Source organism: Nanorana parkeri, unplaced genomic scaffold (genome assembly GCF_000935625.1).
Source record: "Nanorana parkeri isolate BGI_ZX_2015 unplaced genomic scaffold, ASM93562v1 scaffold1080, whole genome shotgun sequence".
Taxonomy (NCBI): Eukaryota; Metazoa; Chordata; class Amphibia; order Anura; family Dicroglossidae; genus Nanorana; species Nanorana parkeri.
The window spans coordinates 65053-83755 of NW_017307348.1; the positions used below are offsets into that span (position 1 = coordinate 65053).

Here is an 18703-nt window from a genome sequence, read left to right on the forward strand (position 1 = left end):
TTCGGCGGTGGAATGTGTGACCGCCAATAGGTGAAGCATTCCAGCGCTTTCCCAGCTGTTCCAGGGCAGAACAGCATCGCAAATCGCATGTGCAGGAGAACCGATCTGCCCTGAAACAGCTGATCGGTCCTGAAATGTCACTTCTCTCCGACTGCGATCTCACATTTCACCGCACTCACAAAATTGGATAGAAGTGACATTTCAGGACCGATCAGCTGTTTCAGGGCAGATCGGTTCCCTGCACATGCGATTTGCGATGCCGTTCTGCCCTGGAACAGCTGGGAAAGCGCTGGAATGCTTTTTCCCCCACAGCTCCTTCCTGCATCCCACGCCACCGTTTTAAAAGATAACACCATTAGGCTCCATTCAGACATTAGTGGATTTCTGCACGGAAGTGCACTAAACATAAAAAAATAATGCTTTTCAATGTAAGTAAGGGCGGCGTCAGTGCGGTATGAAAACGCATGTCCTGCAAAAAAAGTCCTGATCATCACTTGTTCTGCCGGATGAAGGGGAACCTTTGAGACCCCAAAACGGTGAATATGCTATGCTGCTTATACGTCAATAAATAGACGTATTTGATTTGCCATTTGGAGTGCCGCTGTCTATATTTCTTCTCATGTATTTTGATGGTTGCCAACCGTCGACAGCCGTTGCACCCACTTTATAATTCTGGAAAAGCGGTTCTGAATGCGATGGGTATATGGACTGTATCCTGGAAAAAAGTCCTAGCACGATTTTTTGAGCAGATCTGGCGAAATTTCCCTGAAAGGCACTGGTGATGGGCCAAGTCACCAGCGCCTTTAGGGAAACCACCTGCTGTGGCCCGTACCTCCGCTGTTCCCCCCTACCCCCCATTTGCCAGCAGTAGAAAGCTGGCGTCAAGTCTCCCATTCAGCAGCTGAGAGCAATAGCCAGTTTGCTATTGGCTATTTTAAATTGCAGTAGCCAATAGCAGGCTGGCTATGGCACCCACCAACTAAAAGACCCCTATTGTCACCTTAAAGAGAACCTGTCACCTTCAATGTGCTATCCCTTAGGGGGATTGTGAGCCCTCCCATATCACAGCAATGAGGTTTAAAAAAAATAAAGTTACATTAAATTAAAAATACCCCCCCAAAAATGTATACAATAATCCTCAGATCCACCTGGTGGCCATGATGTGGTATTTTCCCCATTCACTCTTTTCTGAATGAACCATTCAGTTTTGCCCCATTCTCACAACAGCTGGTTACCTCTCACAGAATGAATGTACATACAGTATCTCTGGACAAATGAGTTATGATCATTTTTTTTTTTTATTACCAGACCCCTTTGTGTGTTGTAACATATTTAGCCCACAGGAAACTATCCCTACCATGAGAGGACCAGTCCTGCCCATGTTGTTGATGCACATTTGTGATGTTGCATATCATTCCAGACAGGCACCTGTTATGCACACAGTCCTATTTTCTATGTTGATTCACCAAAGATTCAGCTGGTACTTGATCGCTTAGTTGTCATAAACCTTTGTTAGAACCATAGCAATCAAATATTATGTTGCAATAAATCACTCTACTCAGTATTTTAGAATTGTTCATTTATTTCATAAATAAATCCAATTTACAGCACAAGTTATTCAAATAGCAGCATGTGATGTGTATAACCGAATGTCCTGTTACACTCCAAATAAATACTCGTGCGACACCTTGTGATAAGAAATAATACTGATGAATTATATAATAAATATGCGTTGTTGGAACTTTCCCTGGTTATATCTCACTGGCTGTGCTCAACACAAATTCTCTGTCCTCCTGCTGTAGCAATCTCACAACTAAAGCCACCAGAAGAGAAGCCAGTTGGTATTTCACCTGCAAACATCTTCCTATTATTGAAATATCAGTTTTGTGTGGCCTGACAAGTTAAAAACAATATATAATAAATATATAACTATACATTATAATACATAAATATAAGCGCATTAATTATGTATACATGTCTTCATGTCACATTATGTACAACCACAGTCTTCCACAATCATGTCCTCGTGGTGTTTGAGGACAATCTTCTCCCCTTCGTACATTAACATGGACAATGGTCTCATTTTGACAGGTGCACACAGCGGACAGGCCACTTTCTCGGGATCGTTAAATTTCACCAAACTCTGGAAAATAGAAATCAGCATGTTAAGTTGTGTATTTGTCAGACATTGTATATATAACATATTGTGGAAGGGCAATGATTTGAAGAATACCTTGGCTGTCCCTTAGAAACAACCTCTCCTTTTTAATACTCGGTTGCTAAAAGCAGAAATCTCATTAACTGCTATGTGCCCTTTTACATTATTAAACCCTCAACATATTTTTGAAAAACACATTATGGACTTTTCACACCCATTTAGACTAATCTGAAAACATAATAAATGTAATAGATGTTTAGTATATTATTTTAGGGTGAGGGTCACAATTGGGTGTATTTTTGCATGAGGAGTCAGCATGGTTAGGCAAATGTGCGCAGGATTAGGGTGAAGGTGATAACCTGCTATTATTGTCTGCATCCTTGAGACCATCAACCTCTGTTGCTTAACAGGAAGTGCAGTAAAGTCATTAAAAGTAGCTTCTGTTGATAAACCCTGAGCATTAACTGAAAATCTAGCCTGCTCTGTTTAAAATAGTCACCCACTAATAGGCTACAATAATGTACTGACAACACGAAACAGTCATTAGTTACTGTAAGCAGGCAACTGAAATGCTGTATCCTGCAGCATTTGATTCCCTTATCTTTTAAAGGGCACTGGTCAGCATAGATGGGAGGGAGCTGCTATAACAATTTGTTTTTGAAGGCACATAAGGCACATGCTCTGAGGATGTTATCCTTATACATGCAAGTGAATACTTCAGTGCCAGACCTATGGGACTGTGTATGTGTACATATAAGGTGCCCTTTAGAGTTCATAGGCTTCATATTTGTTTTGGGTTGGTAATTCACTAGTGTAGACATTCCAGTAGTGTAGAAAAGATTACGGCGGACACCCCTGTATTCTGCACGTAAAAAAACTATTTAACAAGGACAGCTCCCAAATCTCCATCCTGACATTTTTATTGTTCCTTCAAAGGAGGATAGCATAAAGGTTCAGGTAAGTACCTGGTGCTGGTTCTCCCTGCCTACTGTCCCCTCCCTCTATGCTCCTGCGGCTCTCCTTAACATCAGATAAAATTACCTCTCCCTCACAAACCTGTCAGCTGTACCTCACTAATCCAACTTTAAAACACACTGACCAAAGGCTGATGGGAGTGCTGACTTATATAGGGAGGGGACTTCTTTTTTTTTTTTTGAAGCCCACTATTGGCCAAAACATTTCACTTCACTACAGTTCACAGGTTAGGCAAAGCATTATGGGGTTCACATTTGGCACTAAGATAAAACATGGAAAATCTGCAGTGAATGCAGCCTGGTGGCAAACCTGAAATTCATCCCTAGTCACAATGAATACTTTTAACATTACAGCCCTGGAACTAGTGGTGAACGGTAACTTCCACCAGACAATCTGTCCCAGTTACTCTACTTTATGACAGGTTCTCATCCAGTATACAGACAATTAAATGTTTGCATTTGTGTACTATTAGACCCCACAATGATACTGAAAAGTAAAATGTTGGCCTATAACAAAAACCAGGTTTCTTTTTATTTCCTACCCCATTACTAGCATTGTATTGATGTGTTCTTGATCTAGTTTTAATAGCTCAGCCACACTGTGTTATTGCAAAATACTAGTAGAATAATTCAATTGCATGGTTCTTACCTGCATGTAGGCATGATTCGATGGCTTGAATAATTCATTCAGAGGTATAGGGCAGGATCCTTCACACCTGTAGGCGTTAAATCTTTTGGGGTAGACAATCTGCTCTCCCCACCCAAGAACTTCAAAGTCCACAAACATGTCCACTTTCCTGCAAAGAGGTTTTCCATTTCCTGCCGGTATGGAGGAAATACTATTTCTAATGATGCTGTGTTTTGTATTCCAACTTCTCCGATGTCTCTTAGAGTCACTTTTCTTGATGGTATCGTTCTCTGCTCTGACATATTTTGAGGATTCAACTGCCTTAATGATGCTTGGAGACCCATAGAGATTGAGAGATTGTCTGTCCTTTGAAAACACCACCAGCATAACCTTTTCAGCTGTCATTCCATTACATTTAGTGCTCACACTACCATCTGATGTATCTTTGACCTTTTTTGATGCTGAATGATAAAGGTACTTCTGAATCATGTTAGTCAGGTTATATGCCTTCCATGTGGAACCTGATATAGAGGTAGAGGTAGACTGTAATGAACCAATAAAGATCTTTTTGCTGCCTTCTGTGCCATGGAAAATGTCCAGTGTTATGTCACTGAAGTCTTTAAAAGATGATGGTAGTATCCTTAGTTCAGCCAGCTTCAGCTCATTGTTTGTTTCGATTGATGTCATGTCGAATGCAATTTCCAAAACATTATCCTTTTCAGAGCAATCTGCAGAGACAGTAAGAGAAACCCTATAAATTAATTCATCATTTCTAAACATACTGAATTTCCCATTTGCCCATTTCACAACAGATTGTGGTGGCAGGACTCGCTTGGAGAAACTGTTGAGGATGAATTTGGTTTGTTTGGTTTAAAGTGGCCATTACATTTTTTGCTCAATTACAGGCCTCCCTTTAGACCCATTTTAGGGAATCTGGTATTAAATGACACCATATTATTTTGTAGGACATTGATGATACCTTATCTGTTACAATTGTAAGGAAAAAGATCAATGATATCAGTTAAATTTCATCCACCATTTATGGTATATAATGGTGGATGAAATATATATTTCATCCACCATTATATACCATAAATGGTGGATGAAATATAACTGATACTTATATAATATACCTTATAATGGTACAGAAATAGGCCTCTGAATTCAACCTTTCATAAGTGTAACTACAGCAGATTATTTCTATGTTTTTGGGTTAAGCTTCAATTTATTTGTTTTGGCCCTACATGCATATCCTTCTTCAACCGTCAAGGTGGACTGTTTGGCATGCTTTGCTTTGCGTAATTCCTTCTTAAAGCCTGCCAAAATGTATTTTATAGCTTTAAATAGACTTTGTAAAGGGAAATATTTTGCTGTTCATGGCCTGGTTGGGGAAATTTTACCTAATTTTAACTCCATATTCCCTCTGTTAGGCCGTGACAACAGAAAGGTAAATGAGGGGGTAGTCTTAACCCGGACAGAAAGTGACATACAGTGATCATAACTTCACATAGGTTCATTTTAATGAACAAAAAAGTGTTTTATTGCAGGCTATGTCCCCAGTGGATAGATTTTCCATCACTCCTGTTGTGACAAAAAGTGAGGTACTATCACCCCAGTGAAAACACAGACCGTAATAAATAACTGACAGGGCTTCTATGTCTTGGCTGCTCTACCAAAATCTATCTTTAGGCTGGGCTTTAATTCAGAAGATATATGAATGACTGCGGTTTAGAATTCTGCTATTCTTTGCAAAGAAACCTATGTTACTCAATTAGAAAGATGCCCACTTTTCTGCAGGCAAAGGCAATGTGAGACTATTTGCCATTCCCTGGCTACGGGCCAGGGGCTACCCAAATAAGATACTTAAAAAAGCATATCAACGAGTAAAGGGTGGACCCAAAATACCCGCTAATAAGAATAAAACTAAATTACAAAAAGTTGATAAAGAGGATTCCCTTGTAAGACCAATTTTGACTTTTAATAACCAGCACAAAGAAATATCAAGGATTTTTCAAAAACATTGGCACTGTCTAACTAGGGACTCCAGAATTTCGAAGTTCGTAAGCACTAGACCTACCATCACTTATCGACGATGTCCCTCCCTTAAAGACAAACTGACGAACAGTGACTTTTTCGCTAGGATATTTGCCATTCTTGGCTAGCTTTTCAAAAAGCGTTCACATTATATTATACTTTGACTTGCTTTTTTAGCTGGGAAAGACTGCATTAGTGCTGCTAGTGGCGGAGGTAGTAGTGTGAGTCTTATTGGGGGTGTCTCTTTTTCATCCTTTTTACTATTTTATGCGGTATGTATGTATATTATGCTATACCTAAACTTAGTGAAAGTAATAGCATACAAAAAGATGAATGTTGTTGCAGTTGTTGCTTCTGGCAACCAGAAAGATTGGAATGCTAAAGTAGAATTTCACTAAGCTATTAAAATTCAGTGAATGTATAGTTTATACTTAATGGTACCAATGCATTACTCATTTCATTTGTTCCAGTGCTGAGGACTGTGGATTAGTGGGTGCCCTTCCACTCCCTTTAGCAATGATTTTACTTCCTCATTCTGATTCTAGCACAAAGTAAAATATAGAGCTGGGAACACTTGGTCCAGCAAATACTAACAACCAAAAGTATTATGCACTAACATCTTAACCCTTTCTCTTAATTATCTTGTTTGCCATTTTTAAGAGCCAGTATAAAGGAAAATTAATGATGAAAAGAAAAGCAAATTCCGGGTTTACCCAATCATTTTCGGCATATAAATTCTTAAAGGTCCGCATAACTGGGTGCGATCAAAGTGCCCTCTTTCTCATCTCACAAAGTTGGGCAGTATGATTACTTACAGTAAAAAGTACTATAACTCTTGTAGATATAATGGCACTTATTCTGGCTTATTCAATTCCACACCCAGCATTGCCTTCATTTAAATGATTGTGATTATTTCCTCTGGGTTACAGTGCAAGCCATATCACTACTGATTTTACAGCCTTATTGGTTTAGTTATATAATGCACCATGATATCTATGCTGATGGAATGTGTCTAAAAAAAACAATCTAAGTAACACTTGCACAATAGCTCCATAGTCACTTAAGAGAGGGCTCTGTGAGAAAGGAGACGCCATGTAACAAAAATAAATGTTTTCAGATAGTAGATAAAACACAGTATGAGTTTGGAATAAGAAGAAAACAAAAGTAAGACACTTACGTTTTGCCGCAAGACTGAGTACGGAATCGGATTCCCAGAGGGCTGGATGTTCCAGCAAAGATGGCTCAGTGTCGTTGGCCATGATGAGAGACTTGTATAGCTGCATCATGTACAGAGGAACCTTCAGTCCCTGGGAATTTCTATTTCCATGGTGTGTAGAAGAAGCCTTCAGTGTGATTCTAGATACTGGCAGAACATTGCTGGACTTCCTTCTGTCTACACCACTGGGTCTTCCCAAGACCAGTGTGATAAGTGTGAAGCTCAGGAATGCAGTACATTGCCAGGCCATATCTGCACGGCTCCCTCTGTCTCTAGAACCTTAAGGATGTTGTCTCTTTGATAGCATCCAAAACTATACTACATCCTAGATAAATCTTCAGGCTTATATACAGCAGTAGATGACCCAGAACCTCAGTAGTTCTTCACACATAACATCCCTTGATCTTTGCACTTTCACAACTATCGAGTGAAGTTTTGTATTTAGTGGTCTCCTATTGTTATTCTAGTGACACCTAGGTTCGGATTATCTCATCATGTAACATAATGATACGGAAGTGTCACTGATTGGTTGGGTGTTTATTTTAATTAGGCATTTAATGGATTATTATGTCCTGTAATGTTTCTGCTTTTGTGTCATGATTGACCGGGTCTGGATCAAGGCCGGGTTCTCACCTAGGCAGCATCGTATTTGCGTGTTTATGCGCGTTATGCACATTTTGATACACGTTTGTACGTGCGTACATGAAGACTCGCGTTTAGACTGGCATCTTCAGAAACGTTGCAGGCAATGGACGAACACGCTTACGAATGTGCAAAAACGCGCACGAAAGTGTGCAACATGGCGTTTCTTTTGAAGTTCATTGGTCAAAAACGCGCTGTTAACTTCCCAAAGAAGCTCATGTACCTTTTCAGTCGTTTGGTGTTTTCCTGATGGCGTTTTTCTGCTCTGGTGTAAATAGGGGTCTTTGAAAATCATGGGATTTCTTGTGTTGGGCATTTAAAAGCGCTTTTCTAACTGCTCAAAAACGCCTAGGTGTGAACCAGGCCTTATAAAAACATAGTCATGGATGACAGGGCAGAACCAACTTGTGGCCTTCTATGTTTTAACCTGGGTTCATACCTAGGCGACAGTTTTTAATACACGTTTTTGTGCTTTTTTTGCTCTATTTGATACATGTTTTTGTGAGCAGATTGTAGCTCATTGATGTTAAATAGCAAACGCGCGTTTTCAAGCGTTTCCTATTGAATCTATGGGGCCAGAAACGAGCTGTAATATGCCAAAAAAAAGCTCATTTAGTTTATCCAGCGACAGGCGTTTTGCTTATTGCGACAAAACTCTCAGATGTGAACAGGGCCATAGAAATTAATGGGAGTTTTGGGGTACATATCTTTTGAGAGTTTTTTAAGGCAGAAAAGACGCTACAAAACACTCAATGTGAACCAGGCCTTGGGCTCCATTCACTCGTATTGTCACGCATCAATCAGCACGACAAAGCGCTCAACCCCTGGAATCTCATTCAGTTCTATGGCCCCTGTTCACATCTGGGTGTTTTGTCACAAACAGAAATACACCTCTCGCACGAAATACTGCATGAGCTACTTTGGGGCAGATTCAGCGCGTCTTCTCCCCATTTACTCAATGGAAAACGCTTGAAAAATACACATTGCAATTATTTTTGAGCAGATTCAGCACGTTTTGCCGATGCACATGAATATGCCACAATCTGCTCACAATTTGCTCAATATGCCACAATCTGCTCGTAAAAACGCACACAAAAAACGCTTGCGTAAGATGCACGTAGTAGGTGTCACCTAGGTGTAAATGCAGCATTATAGTGTTATTACACTAATCTCTTTGCCAAGATCAAAGAGACCAAAGCAACTGTAGCTTTGAATCCCAACTCAGGGAGGTGCCTGGGCCAGTACCTGCCCCCTGCATTTTCTTCTTTGCATTCAACCTGCCATTATGGAAAGCATGCTTGCTAGAGTGGCTGAATAAAGTTCTCCATAGCGAGAATAAAAGGAAGTTGCTTTTGACCGACAGATTACACAATCAAGCACAGGGGAAGCATTAGCAACACCACTGTACCAATCATATTAATGTTTCTTCTCTGTCATGGAGGAAGCTCTTCCTGCACTTCTTTGCTTTCTGCATAGCTGTGAGTTTAACTAACGTCTGTCAGGCAGAAAGTGTTGAAGGAAGCAAGAAAGGGGTTTTAATAAAGGGAAGTTTATAATGATATAGGAAAACTTTTGCCCACTACATTATGGTATGCCTAGCACTGCACATTATTTTTGCTTTACAATTCCTCTCTCAGTGCAAGTCTATCTGTCAGTTTAGACTGCATACAAGTAAAACTCCATGGAGTCCAATAGTCCAGCCCCATGTTATTTCTGAGATATTTATTTTCATACCTGATCCCACAGATTTATACAGAAACTCTCTGAAACAACTACTGATACTGGCAGACATTGCCAGAACAAATTAAATATTGGAAATGAAATCAGAAGTAAAAGTCATTAAAAAATCATTACAATCATTACATAATCCCAGCCAATCAAGATGCAGAAGATGCTGAACCTGGAATAAGACCGGGAAAAGATGGAAGCATGGTAACGGAAGAAAGCACTGGCATCGCAGCACTGGAGGGGATCATTTGCAACGTAAGTTTACCATTTTGTGCATACTGTCTCATTATGGCAAATACTTCCTGAGGGCCCACTATTTGAATTGTGTTGGCGGTTTACTTCCATTTTAATGTTATCTTAATATTAGTTCAGTGTTGACTAAACCTATATTGTGAAAGTATTTGGTAACTAATTTTTGAGTAGAAATAAATATTGTCATCTAATAACATCAACCTAGCAGATACATTTTACCATGCCTACAGAACCCAGCAAAGAGACTAATGATACATGTACTAGATGAGGAACACGTACTGGACCCACTAACACAGATGGCCTTTTTCAATCAACAGTTCTTAAAGTGACATTAAACTAAAAGAGTTCAATCTTAAATATGCATTCCAGTACCTTAACTTTATTTATAGGTCAAGTACCTTTAACCTATTTATCCTGATGACCATTGTCACAGAGTCACCCAGACAGAAAGTGAGGGGAAATCCAGACATTTTAAATTATCATCAGAGCAATCAGGATGAAAAAATGGGGACACTTGTTTCTGTGACAGCTTTCTAAGATGGGAATTTCTTTCACATCAGAGAGATTTCTACTAATTTCCTCTTGTGTATTTAGGACAGGAAGTGAAAGAAAATCTCCCCAGCAACACAGATGACAAACATTAACTTGGTAGAATAGGGAAGGGTTTAAACCCCTATCTAAAATGTAAAATAAAAGTTTTTGCCATACATACTTTAGGAATTAGCACTGGAGAATAAGGCCAAAAAAAAATTACCATCAAACCCAATAATAAACAGCCAAAACAAAGCCATCGAAGCACAGAATAGCAGTGTGACCTATGCAATATAATCATTGAAGTGTCCTAAAGTTGTGCTGTAGTAGCCGTGTAAACTTCATAATGTCCATTGAAGTGAACACACCTTTACACTTCTGCTGTCCTAGGTGACCAGACACCTCTAATGATAAGATTATAAGGCGTGAAATGTGCTGTTCTCTACAAGTGTGACAGGTGTCACATTTAGAAGTGCTGCACAATACATCATTTTTTAGAGACCCTTTGATGTGAAAAATGGGCTACATAGATTATACCAGTAAACATTTCATCATAATTATTTTTTTTTAACTTTATATTATATAAGAGAGAAATGGAACATCTAATTCTAGACGATTCTGGCCAGTTTGTGGCACGCTCAGCATAGAGATCCTCTCAGTGGCTGCGATAGGGCTCATGGGTGCAGATTGGAGAGCTGAGTTCTTTAAAGCAGATTGGTTTTCCACAAGACATTAGAAAGATAGATCTTGTCCTATATTGCAGCACCAACCATGATTATCTGTCATATTCTGGGTGGTGTAATAATACTCAAATCTCTCATCTCAACATACCTCCCAACTAAGAGAGAGGGGAAGGAGGGGCACATTACAGCACCAAATATGTAGGAAAAGGACACACTCCTGCCATACTGCCAGTAGCATGGACTATAATATGCAAAACATTATTGATTTAACCCAAAAGTGTTCTATCATCACTACGTTTCCTTTATTTTGGCTTTTATTAACAACAGATGGAATAATTTAAAGGATAGACAAAAGGTTTATTACAGTAAAACACTTTCATAGTTAAGTATTTCATTTCTTTATAGAAATCTATACATCAGACCACAAAGAGATACAGCTGAGAATGAAAGAGGGACAGAAGCATTTGCTTCCAAAGGAGGGACAGTCCATCCAAATGAGGGACTATTGGGAGCTATGATCTCAGTGATTATACAAATATAATACGACTGCAGCAGAGTGTTGTGCCATGTTAGTCAACAAAAGTAGTGGATTTAGGGTGATACCATTTATTGGCTAAACAAATACATTGTAGTGCAAGCTTTCAAGGCAAGCTGACCTCTTCTTCAGGCAATATACTGCCTTAGGAAGAGGCCTCGAAAGCTTGCGCTACAATCTATTTAGTCAGCCAATAAATGTTGTCATTCTAAACTTCTACAAACATAGAATAATACACATATAATATAAAACATAAAACAACGCTTCATAAGAAAACACCCCAAAATACCATTCTATATGTGTATGGACATGGATATGGAATAAGAATAATCAGAAATGATTACACATATGTTGCATGGTTGTCCAGACACTATACAATGACGTTTTTAACCATGTCACCATCATACAGCCATGAGTCTGAAAAAGAAGAGTTTGATGGCCATCATTGAAAGGAAATTAGAATAAAGATAAAGGTGAAGACAGAGCCCAACCTGTCACAAAGCTTCATCCAAACTCCAAATGACTGCAATTGTTATTTTGAAAAGCCAATATTACAGAAATATTTGTTGGAAATACAGCAGCATATGCTGATATGTACTGCATGTATTGCTGACATTCTGATGTGTACTGATATGTCTTTTGAGCTGTAGATGGCGCTGTAGTGCCATGTTAGTCTCTCTATGTGCATGCTTTTCTATGATACAGGGGGAGGTTTTCCTATCTATCTTTATTCTCTACAATGCTGTTTTCACATGTAATGTCCTTCTAAGCAAGTAAAACAATTCAGCATTCCTCAAGATCTCAGTGCTTCATCTAAACACATACCCAACAATATTGTGGTGGCAAAATAGTAATTGGGGGCAATTATTTTTTGCATATTAATCTTACATGAGTGTAACTGGGGATGTGAAAGGAGTGTGTACTTTGCCTACATACTTTGTGTTCATAGGTTGCCCTTTTTCTTATTTCAGAGGGTTGGAAGGCATGGTGCAATGACCATTAAGCTTTGCCTAACAGCTAATGTTTTATATATGATACATGCTAATACATGATGGGTGTGTATAGTTAAGGTTTACCTTTGTGATCTAGCAAATAAATAGGAATCTATAGTGTTGTGATTTTGTTATGCATACGTAACAATCTCATAAATGTTCTGTAAATATCTTATGCACTACTGTTTTTCTGTTTAGATTGTAATTTTATATACATTATATATACAGTATATGTATTTTTTGCTTATTACACAGGCAAGCTTTGCTTCCTCTTTATCGTGTTGAACAATGATTGTGCTATACTGTTCCTCTTTCAATGTATGTTTTTAAAGTAACACTAAACTCAGGAGTTAAATCTTAAAAATACATTCAAGTAGTCTAACTATTAACAAAAATGTAACATATTTGTGTATCACTCGGCTGAAGATCCTCAAATCATCTCTGAATTGGCGCTGACACTGTCCTTCCTTCTGGAGGGGGGCTACTTTTGTTCCCCATGGTCCCTGTGTGTGTTGTAAAGTAGCCACCGCTCCAAGCTCACTCCCGTGATGGACTACAATCTCTGGTTTAGTTTACTCATTTGTTTTGAAATTATAGTCTATCAAAGGGATAGAGGTTTTTTTTAGCAGAAGAAACATTGCAGTGTACCCCCTGGCTCATCCCCCACTATGTAAGATGCCAGAAATGCATCCGAGTGCCATGGTTAATGTAACGTCTGTGACCATGCGGAGGAGTTACATCAGATGCACCTGCCCAATAGGAGAAGATGAGCGACAAGGGACCCAGAAGTCCCATAGCAATAGAGAAGACGGTGACCACCGTGGACAGAGCTGTGAGTTCAGTACAGTTCCAGTACTGTTCCACTTTAAAATAGTAACAATCCAGAATGCCAGTCTTGTCATTTGGATATCTGCCTAGAAAGCTATCTAATTGAAATCTGATAACTGCAGTTCATAATTGTCAAAGAATGAAAAAACTGTTCATCAACTATAATATTATATTACATACTATATACAGTATATACCATACTTATGTGTTAGAGTCACCTGATTAGAACCATCATTTTTGATAGCATGCAGCTTGTGCTCCAGCTAAATGTGTTCTTCAATGCATACTGTGAGGCCATGCACCTCTAGTATTTTACAGGCTTTGATCCTGGGCCATTGCTTCTTGTTGTTGGCTTCCTGAGGAATCCCAAACTTGAAGCTGCATGCCTTGTTTCCATCCTTAGACATCTAGCCTACTACAGGGCTCAGCAGTGATGCAAGAGTGGTAGCATAGAACCACAGTGTATGTGCGTGTGTGTGAGTCAGGGGTGGCAGGCATCTAATACTCGGGGATCTGCAAAATTCCAAAGACATTGGCATAGGGTGCGGTGCTAGATAAGGGGAAAGTTAGGAGACAGAGGCCTTTTTCAAAATATTATAGTCTTTATAAAGTTTTAGAATATGGACAATATAGTAAAAAACAGTACAAAGTGTAAAAAGCCATAAAAGAGAAGCAATGTATCTGGCTAAAGAGTAATGGCATGTATCATAATGATCGTTCCATTGTGCACAAAAGTCAAAAACATTGAGCTGAAAATCTGGAATGCAACAGAATCACTTTTTAACACAAGACATTGTTATCTGTTAACATGTCCATGGTCAGGTCTTTGCATGGGAGAGGGAGTCCTTTGGGGTACTACCCATTCCCTGAGGGGATAGTAGGTGCTGGTATTTAGGTAGGAAAAGGGTGAATTAGAGGGTTCAGAGAAGCAAGCAGTATAGGGTATATGAGAATAGGGTAGATGAGAGAGGGAAGGGGGAAGCTTTGGTGCATAAGGGGTTGTCACCTGGTATTGTATGGTGATGTTGGTGTGAGCGTGACAGATCTCACAGTGTAAGATTTAAAAATGAGAACCATCCTGGAAAAGAATCCAGGGAGCCCAGGTAGAAGTGAACTGGGGGTATCTGTCATATGGTTGGGCCATAAGTTCTTCCATATGCATCAGAAGGTTTTTTGTGTACACTGTCCTTCCTTCTGGAGGGTGGCTACTTTTGTTCCCCATGGTCTCTGTGTGTGTTGTAAAGTAGTCATCACTCCAAGGTCGCTCTCGTGATGGACTACAATCTCAATAAAAATTAGTAAACTAAACACAAGATTTTAGTCCATCACGGGAGTGAGCTTGGAGCGGTGACTACTTTACAACACACAGGCCACCTTCCAGAAGGAAGGACAGTGTCAGCACCAATTCAGAGATGATTTGAGGACCTACAGCCCAGTGATACACAAATAAGATACATTTTTGTTAAGGTACTTGAATGCATTTTTAAGATTTAACTCCTGAGTTTAGTGTCACTTTAAGTTTTCTTTCCCATTCTGTCGTGAGATGAGGGATCTAGCTTACAGGGGGTAGTTTAGAGGACATCCACTTAAAAAAAGTAGGTTAAGAAAAGTCAGGAGGAAAACCAGGGTTCCCCATTATTGGGGTCACAGGTCCCATATAAGAATAAATCTTGTGGGTCTTGATTAGGGAATCCTACAAGTTAATATTTTTTAGGCCGACAGGGTTGCTTTACACTTTGAAATAACTAGTGCCAGGCAGCAAAATGATGAGTGATCACAGTTGCAATACCTGAATATATATTTCAGTTTTTTGATCATGTGGAATGCTTCAGAAACTGATTGACTTGGAATGAGCTCAAAGAGTGAAATGAAAATGTCCCTTTTATGCAACGCTGAGTTCTGAATCAGGGGATTACCAGAAAGTGAGTTACTTTCCTCACCTTCTTGATCTAAAAAACTTCTTGTAGAAGTAAATACCAAGCTATTTTTATCTTTCAGCTATACTGTGGCAACAACTGCACAGTCCATCAGAAATGTTTAACATTTATTGTATACTATTTGTACTATAATTTATACTGTAAATTCCAGTTAAAGTACTGTACACTTCATTTGTCATAGATGATTTACATAGTTACATAGTATATAGTTACATAGTATTTTAGGTTGAATAAAGACATAAGTCCATCAAGTCCAACCTATTGTGTGTATGCATTTAGGCCCCATTCACACGTGGCGATTCGCAAATCGCGCGTTTGTCGCATGATTTGCATTTTGCGCAATATCGCGCGATTTTAAATGCTTGCATCAAAAACTATTGAATCGCGGCAAAATCCGCTCCAAAAAGGGTCCTGCTGTAGCGACACATGACCCGCGACAGCAGGACCCTTTGCCCCATTGCAAAGCATTGAAGAGCGATATCGCGCGGTAAATAGCCGCGATATCGCGGGAATTACCGCGCGATAAATCGCTCAATGTGAACGGGCCTTATGTTTGAGCAGGTGTGTGCGTGTGTATTAGTCCATGTGGGATTTTGCTCTAAGGCGTACCTGTACCCCTGTATGTTATGGTCTCCAAGAAACTCATTCAGGAGTTTCTTGAATGATTCCACACTCTTAGCTGAAATCACTTCCTGCGGCAGCAAGTTCCAGACCTTAACTGCTCTGACTGTGAAGAACCCCTTGCGCCCTGTGTGTTGGAATTTTTTTTCCACCAATTTTTGGTTGTGCCCTCTGGTCTTTGTTACGGAGCTAACCGTAAACAGTTTGTTAATAATATTGCTGTCACCCTTAAATAGTTTATACATGACGATCATGTCCCCCCTTAGTCTCCTAACCTCCAAAGAGAACATTTAATTTTAACAACCTTGTTTCATAGTTCAGATCCTCGAACCCCTTAACAAGTTTGGTTGCCCTCCTCTGCACTTTTTCCAGCTCAAGGACATCCTTTCTGAGTATTGGTGACCAAAACTGGACCGCATACTCCAGATGAGGCCGAACCAGTGATCTGTAAAGTGGCAAAATTATAGACTTATCCCTGCAATAGATTCCCTTCTTAATGCAAGACAGGACTCTGCTTGCTTTGTTTACAGCAGTCTGGCACTGCAAGCTATTCTTCATTCTGCGGTCTATAATGACCCCCAAATACTTCTGTGTTTCCGACTTCCCTAGTGGCACACCCAAAAGTGTATAGTCCATTTGCCTATTTTTAACTCCAAGGTGCATTACCTTACATTTATCGACATTGAACTTCATCTGCCATACAGTTGCCCACTCCCTGATTTTCTCAAGGTCCTCCTGTAATGTTACAATGTCTGAATCCGTGTCTATTACCCTCCCGATTTTCGTATCATCAGCAAACACTGAGACATGGCTACTCACTCCCTTCCCGATATCATTAATAAATAGGTGAAAAGCATTGGACCCAGCACAGAACCCTGGGGCACGTCACTCCTGACCTCCGCCCATTCTGAAAAGGTACCATTAACTGATACTCTTTGTGCACGTTCTTGTAGCCAGTTTTCTATCCACGTGCACACTAATTCATCTATGCCCATAGCCCTTAGCTTGTATAACAAGAGTTTATGTGGCACTGTATCAAATGCTTTGGAAAAGTCCAGATATACTACGTACACCGGCCTCCCCTCATCCAGTATATTACTATATTACTTACCTATATTACTTACCTCTTTGTAAAAGGTCAGCAGGTTGGTCTGGCAAGAACGATCCTTCCTAAATCCGTGCTGCATGTCAGTTATTATGCCCTGTTCCCTGACGCATTCCACTAAGTAATCCTTAATAATTCCCTCTAATAGTTTACATACTATGCATGTCAGACTAACTGGTCTATAGTTCCCCGGTTGGCATTTTGACCCTTTTTTTGAATATAGGAACCACATTAGCCCTTCGCCAGATTTATTAAATAAAATTAAGTGGAAAGATATATATAAATTAATTTTAAATTATATTTATTACGTTTAATTTTTCAGGAGGGTAACAGGTTAATATGACCGGACATCATAGTAAATATCCCCTTTACCCCACCCCACTAAATAATGTAAGGTATTGCTACAGAGCTTCTATGGAGGCATTTCTGGTAAGTGCTGGGAGTGCTGTTGGTCATGCCCACTGTTGATATATTCAAACATAAAGTAATTACACTTTACTGGCAGGCAACACTGATACAATACACAATTCAATATACACATTAAACAATTCCCAAACTGAATTGTTCATAACCCCAAAAGTTTTGAGTTTCAAAACTTTTAAACTGTTTTGAAACCCAAGAACAAAAATGTAATATATTGCCATTTGCTAGCCCTTATCTTTAGTAGCTGCATTAGGCTCCTTTCCCAGAGGTGGTCTGATCAGGCCTGTCAGATTTCCAAGCAGACCTGATCGGATGACCAATGTAAGTCTATGGGCAGCCGTGTGTAAAGGGATGGGTGTCTGTTTACACCCGGTTATCCTCAACTCCGGGCAGGTCTGGAAAAACAAACGGAACAGTGTTTTGTTTCAACGTATCCAATTGTGCCAGATTGGGAGTAATCTGATGCACAAGGACACATGTCCGTTTACATCCGATTCCCCATAGACCAAGTTGGGGTCCAGTCATTCCATTTTTTTCCTCCATCGCAAGATGGAGAAAAAAAACTGGATGAACATGGATGTCACAGCGGTGACATATTATTTATTATTGGTAATTATATAGCACTGACAATTTTATGCTGCGCTTTACACAGTGCACATTCACATCAGTCCCTGCCCTCAAGGAGCTTACAACCTAAGGTCCCTGTCTCATATGTATACATACACCGGTCAATTTAGACAGGAGCCAATAAACCTACCAGTATGTCTTTGGACATCCGATCCATACTGTGTTGATCTGGAGGGGATCCATGCACGAATCCCCTCCTGATCAGCCCCAGTCAAAGGGGCCTAAGATTTTTTTTCGGCTTTTTTCCCCTGAATTTTTGTTGCCCGAGGGTAGCCCCATTCACTCACCATACTGTATTTATGCAGAAACAGCAATGTTATCCTAGGCACTCCTTCCTGAGTTGGGCTACAGGACACCTCCCTCTCAGTGGCGGACCTAAGAAACAAAGGGCCCTGGTGCAAGATTTTTTTGGGGCCCCCCCCCCCAAAAAAAAAACCCCCACAAACACAGCACTCTCCTTCCGCAGCGCTCGGCCGGATGTCACTTTCTCTCCTCCCCACTGGGACACAGAGCAGCGCCCACTGGGGAGGAAAGAAAGCACGGATGCGCCGCTGTATCAGCAGAAAAATTGCACTTTCGGCATTTAGCCAAAAGTGCAATTTCCGCCTGATATCTTTTGGCGGCCGATATATCGGTGCAGCCCTAATATTTACAGCAATGCAGAATGACACATGATATAGAGGACTACACATCCCAGCAATACTTTATATAACAATAGCATTTCTGTATAAAGTACTGCTGAGATTTGTAGTCCTCAATAGGCGATTGCTTGTAAGTCATACAGCAATC

General features: G+C 39.9%; 1 protein-coding gene across 1 annotated transcript; it reads right to left on the reverse strand.

Moving 5' to 3' along the window:
- Positions 1 to 1990: 1990 nt before the first annotated feature.
- Positions 1991 to 7260, reverse strand: LOC108796207 (nodal homolog 2-A-like). The gene is made up of 3 exons (XM_018567653.1): positions 6972 to 7260; positions 3782 to 4488; positions 1991 to 2143 (listed from the first exon to the last, which is right to left on the reverse strand). The coding sequence occupies exons 1-3, from the start codon at positions 7258 to 7260 to the stop codon at positions 1991 to 1993; spliced, it is 1149 nt and encodes a 382-aa protein (XP_018423155.1).
- Between the last annotated feature and the right edge of the window lie 11443 nt (positions 7261 to 18703).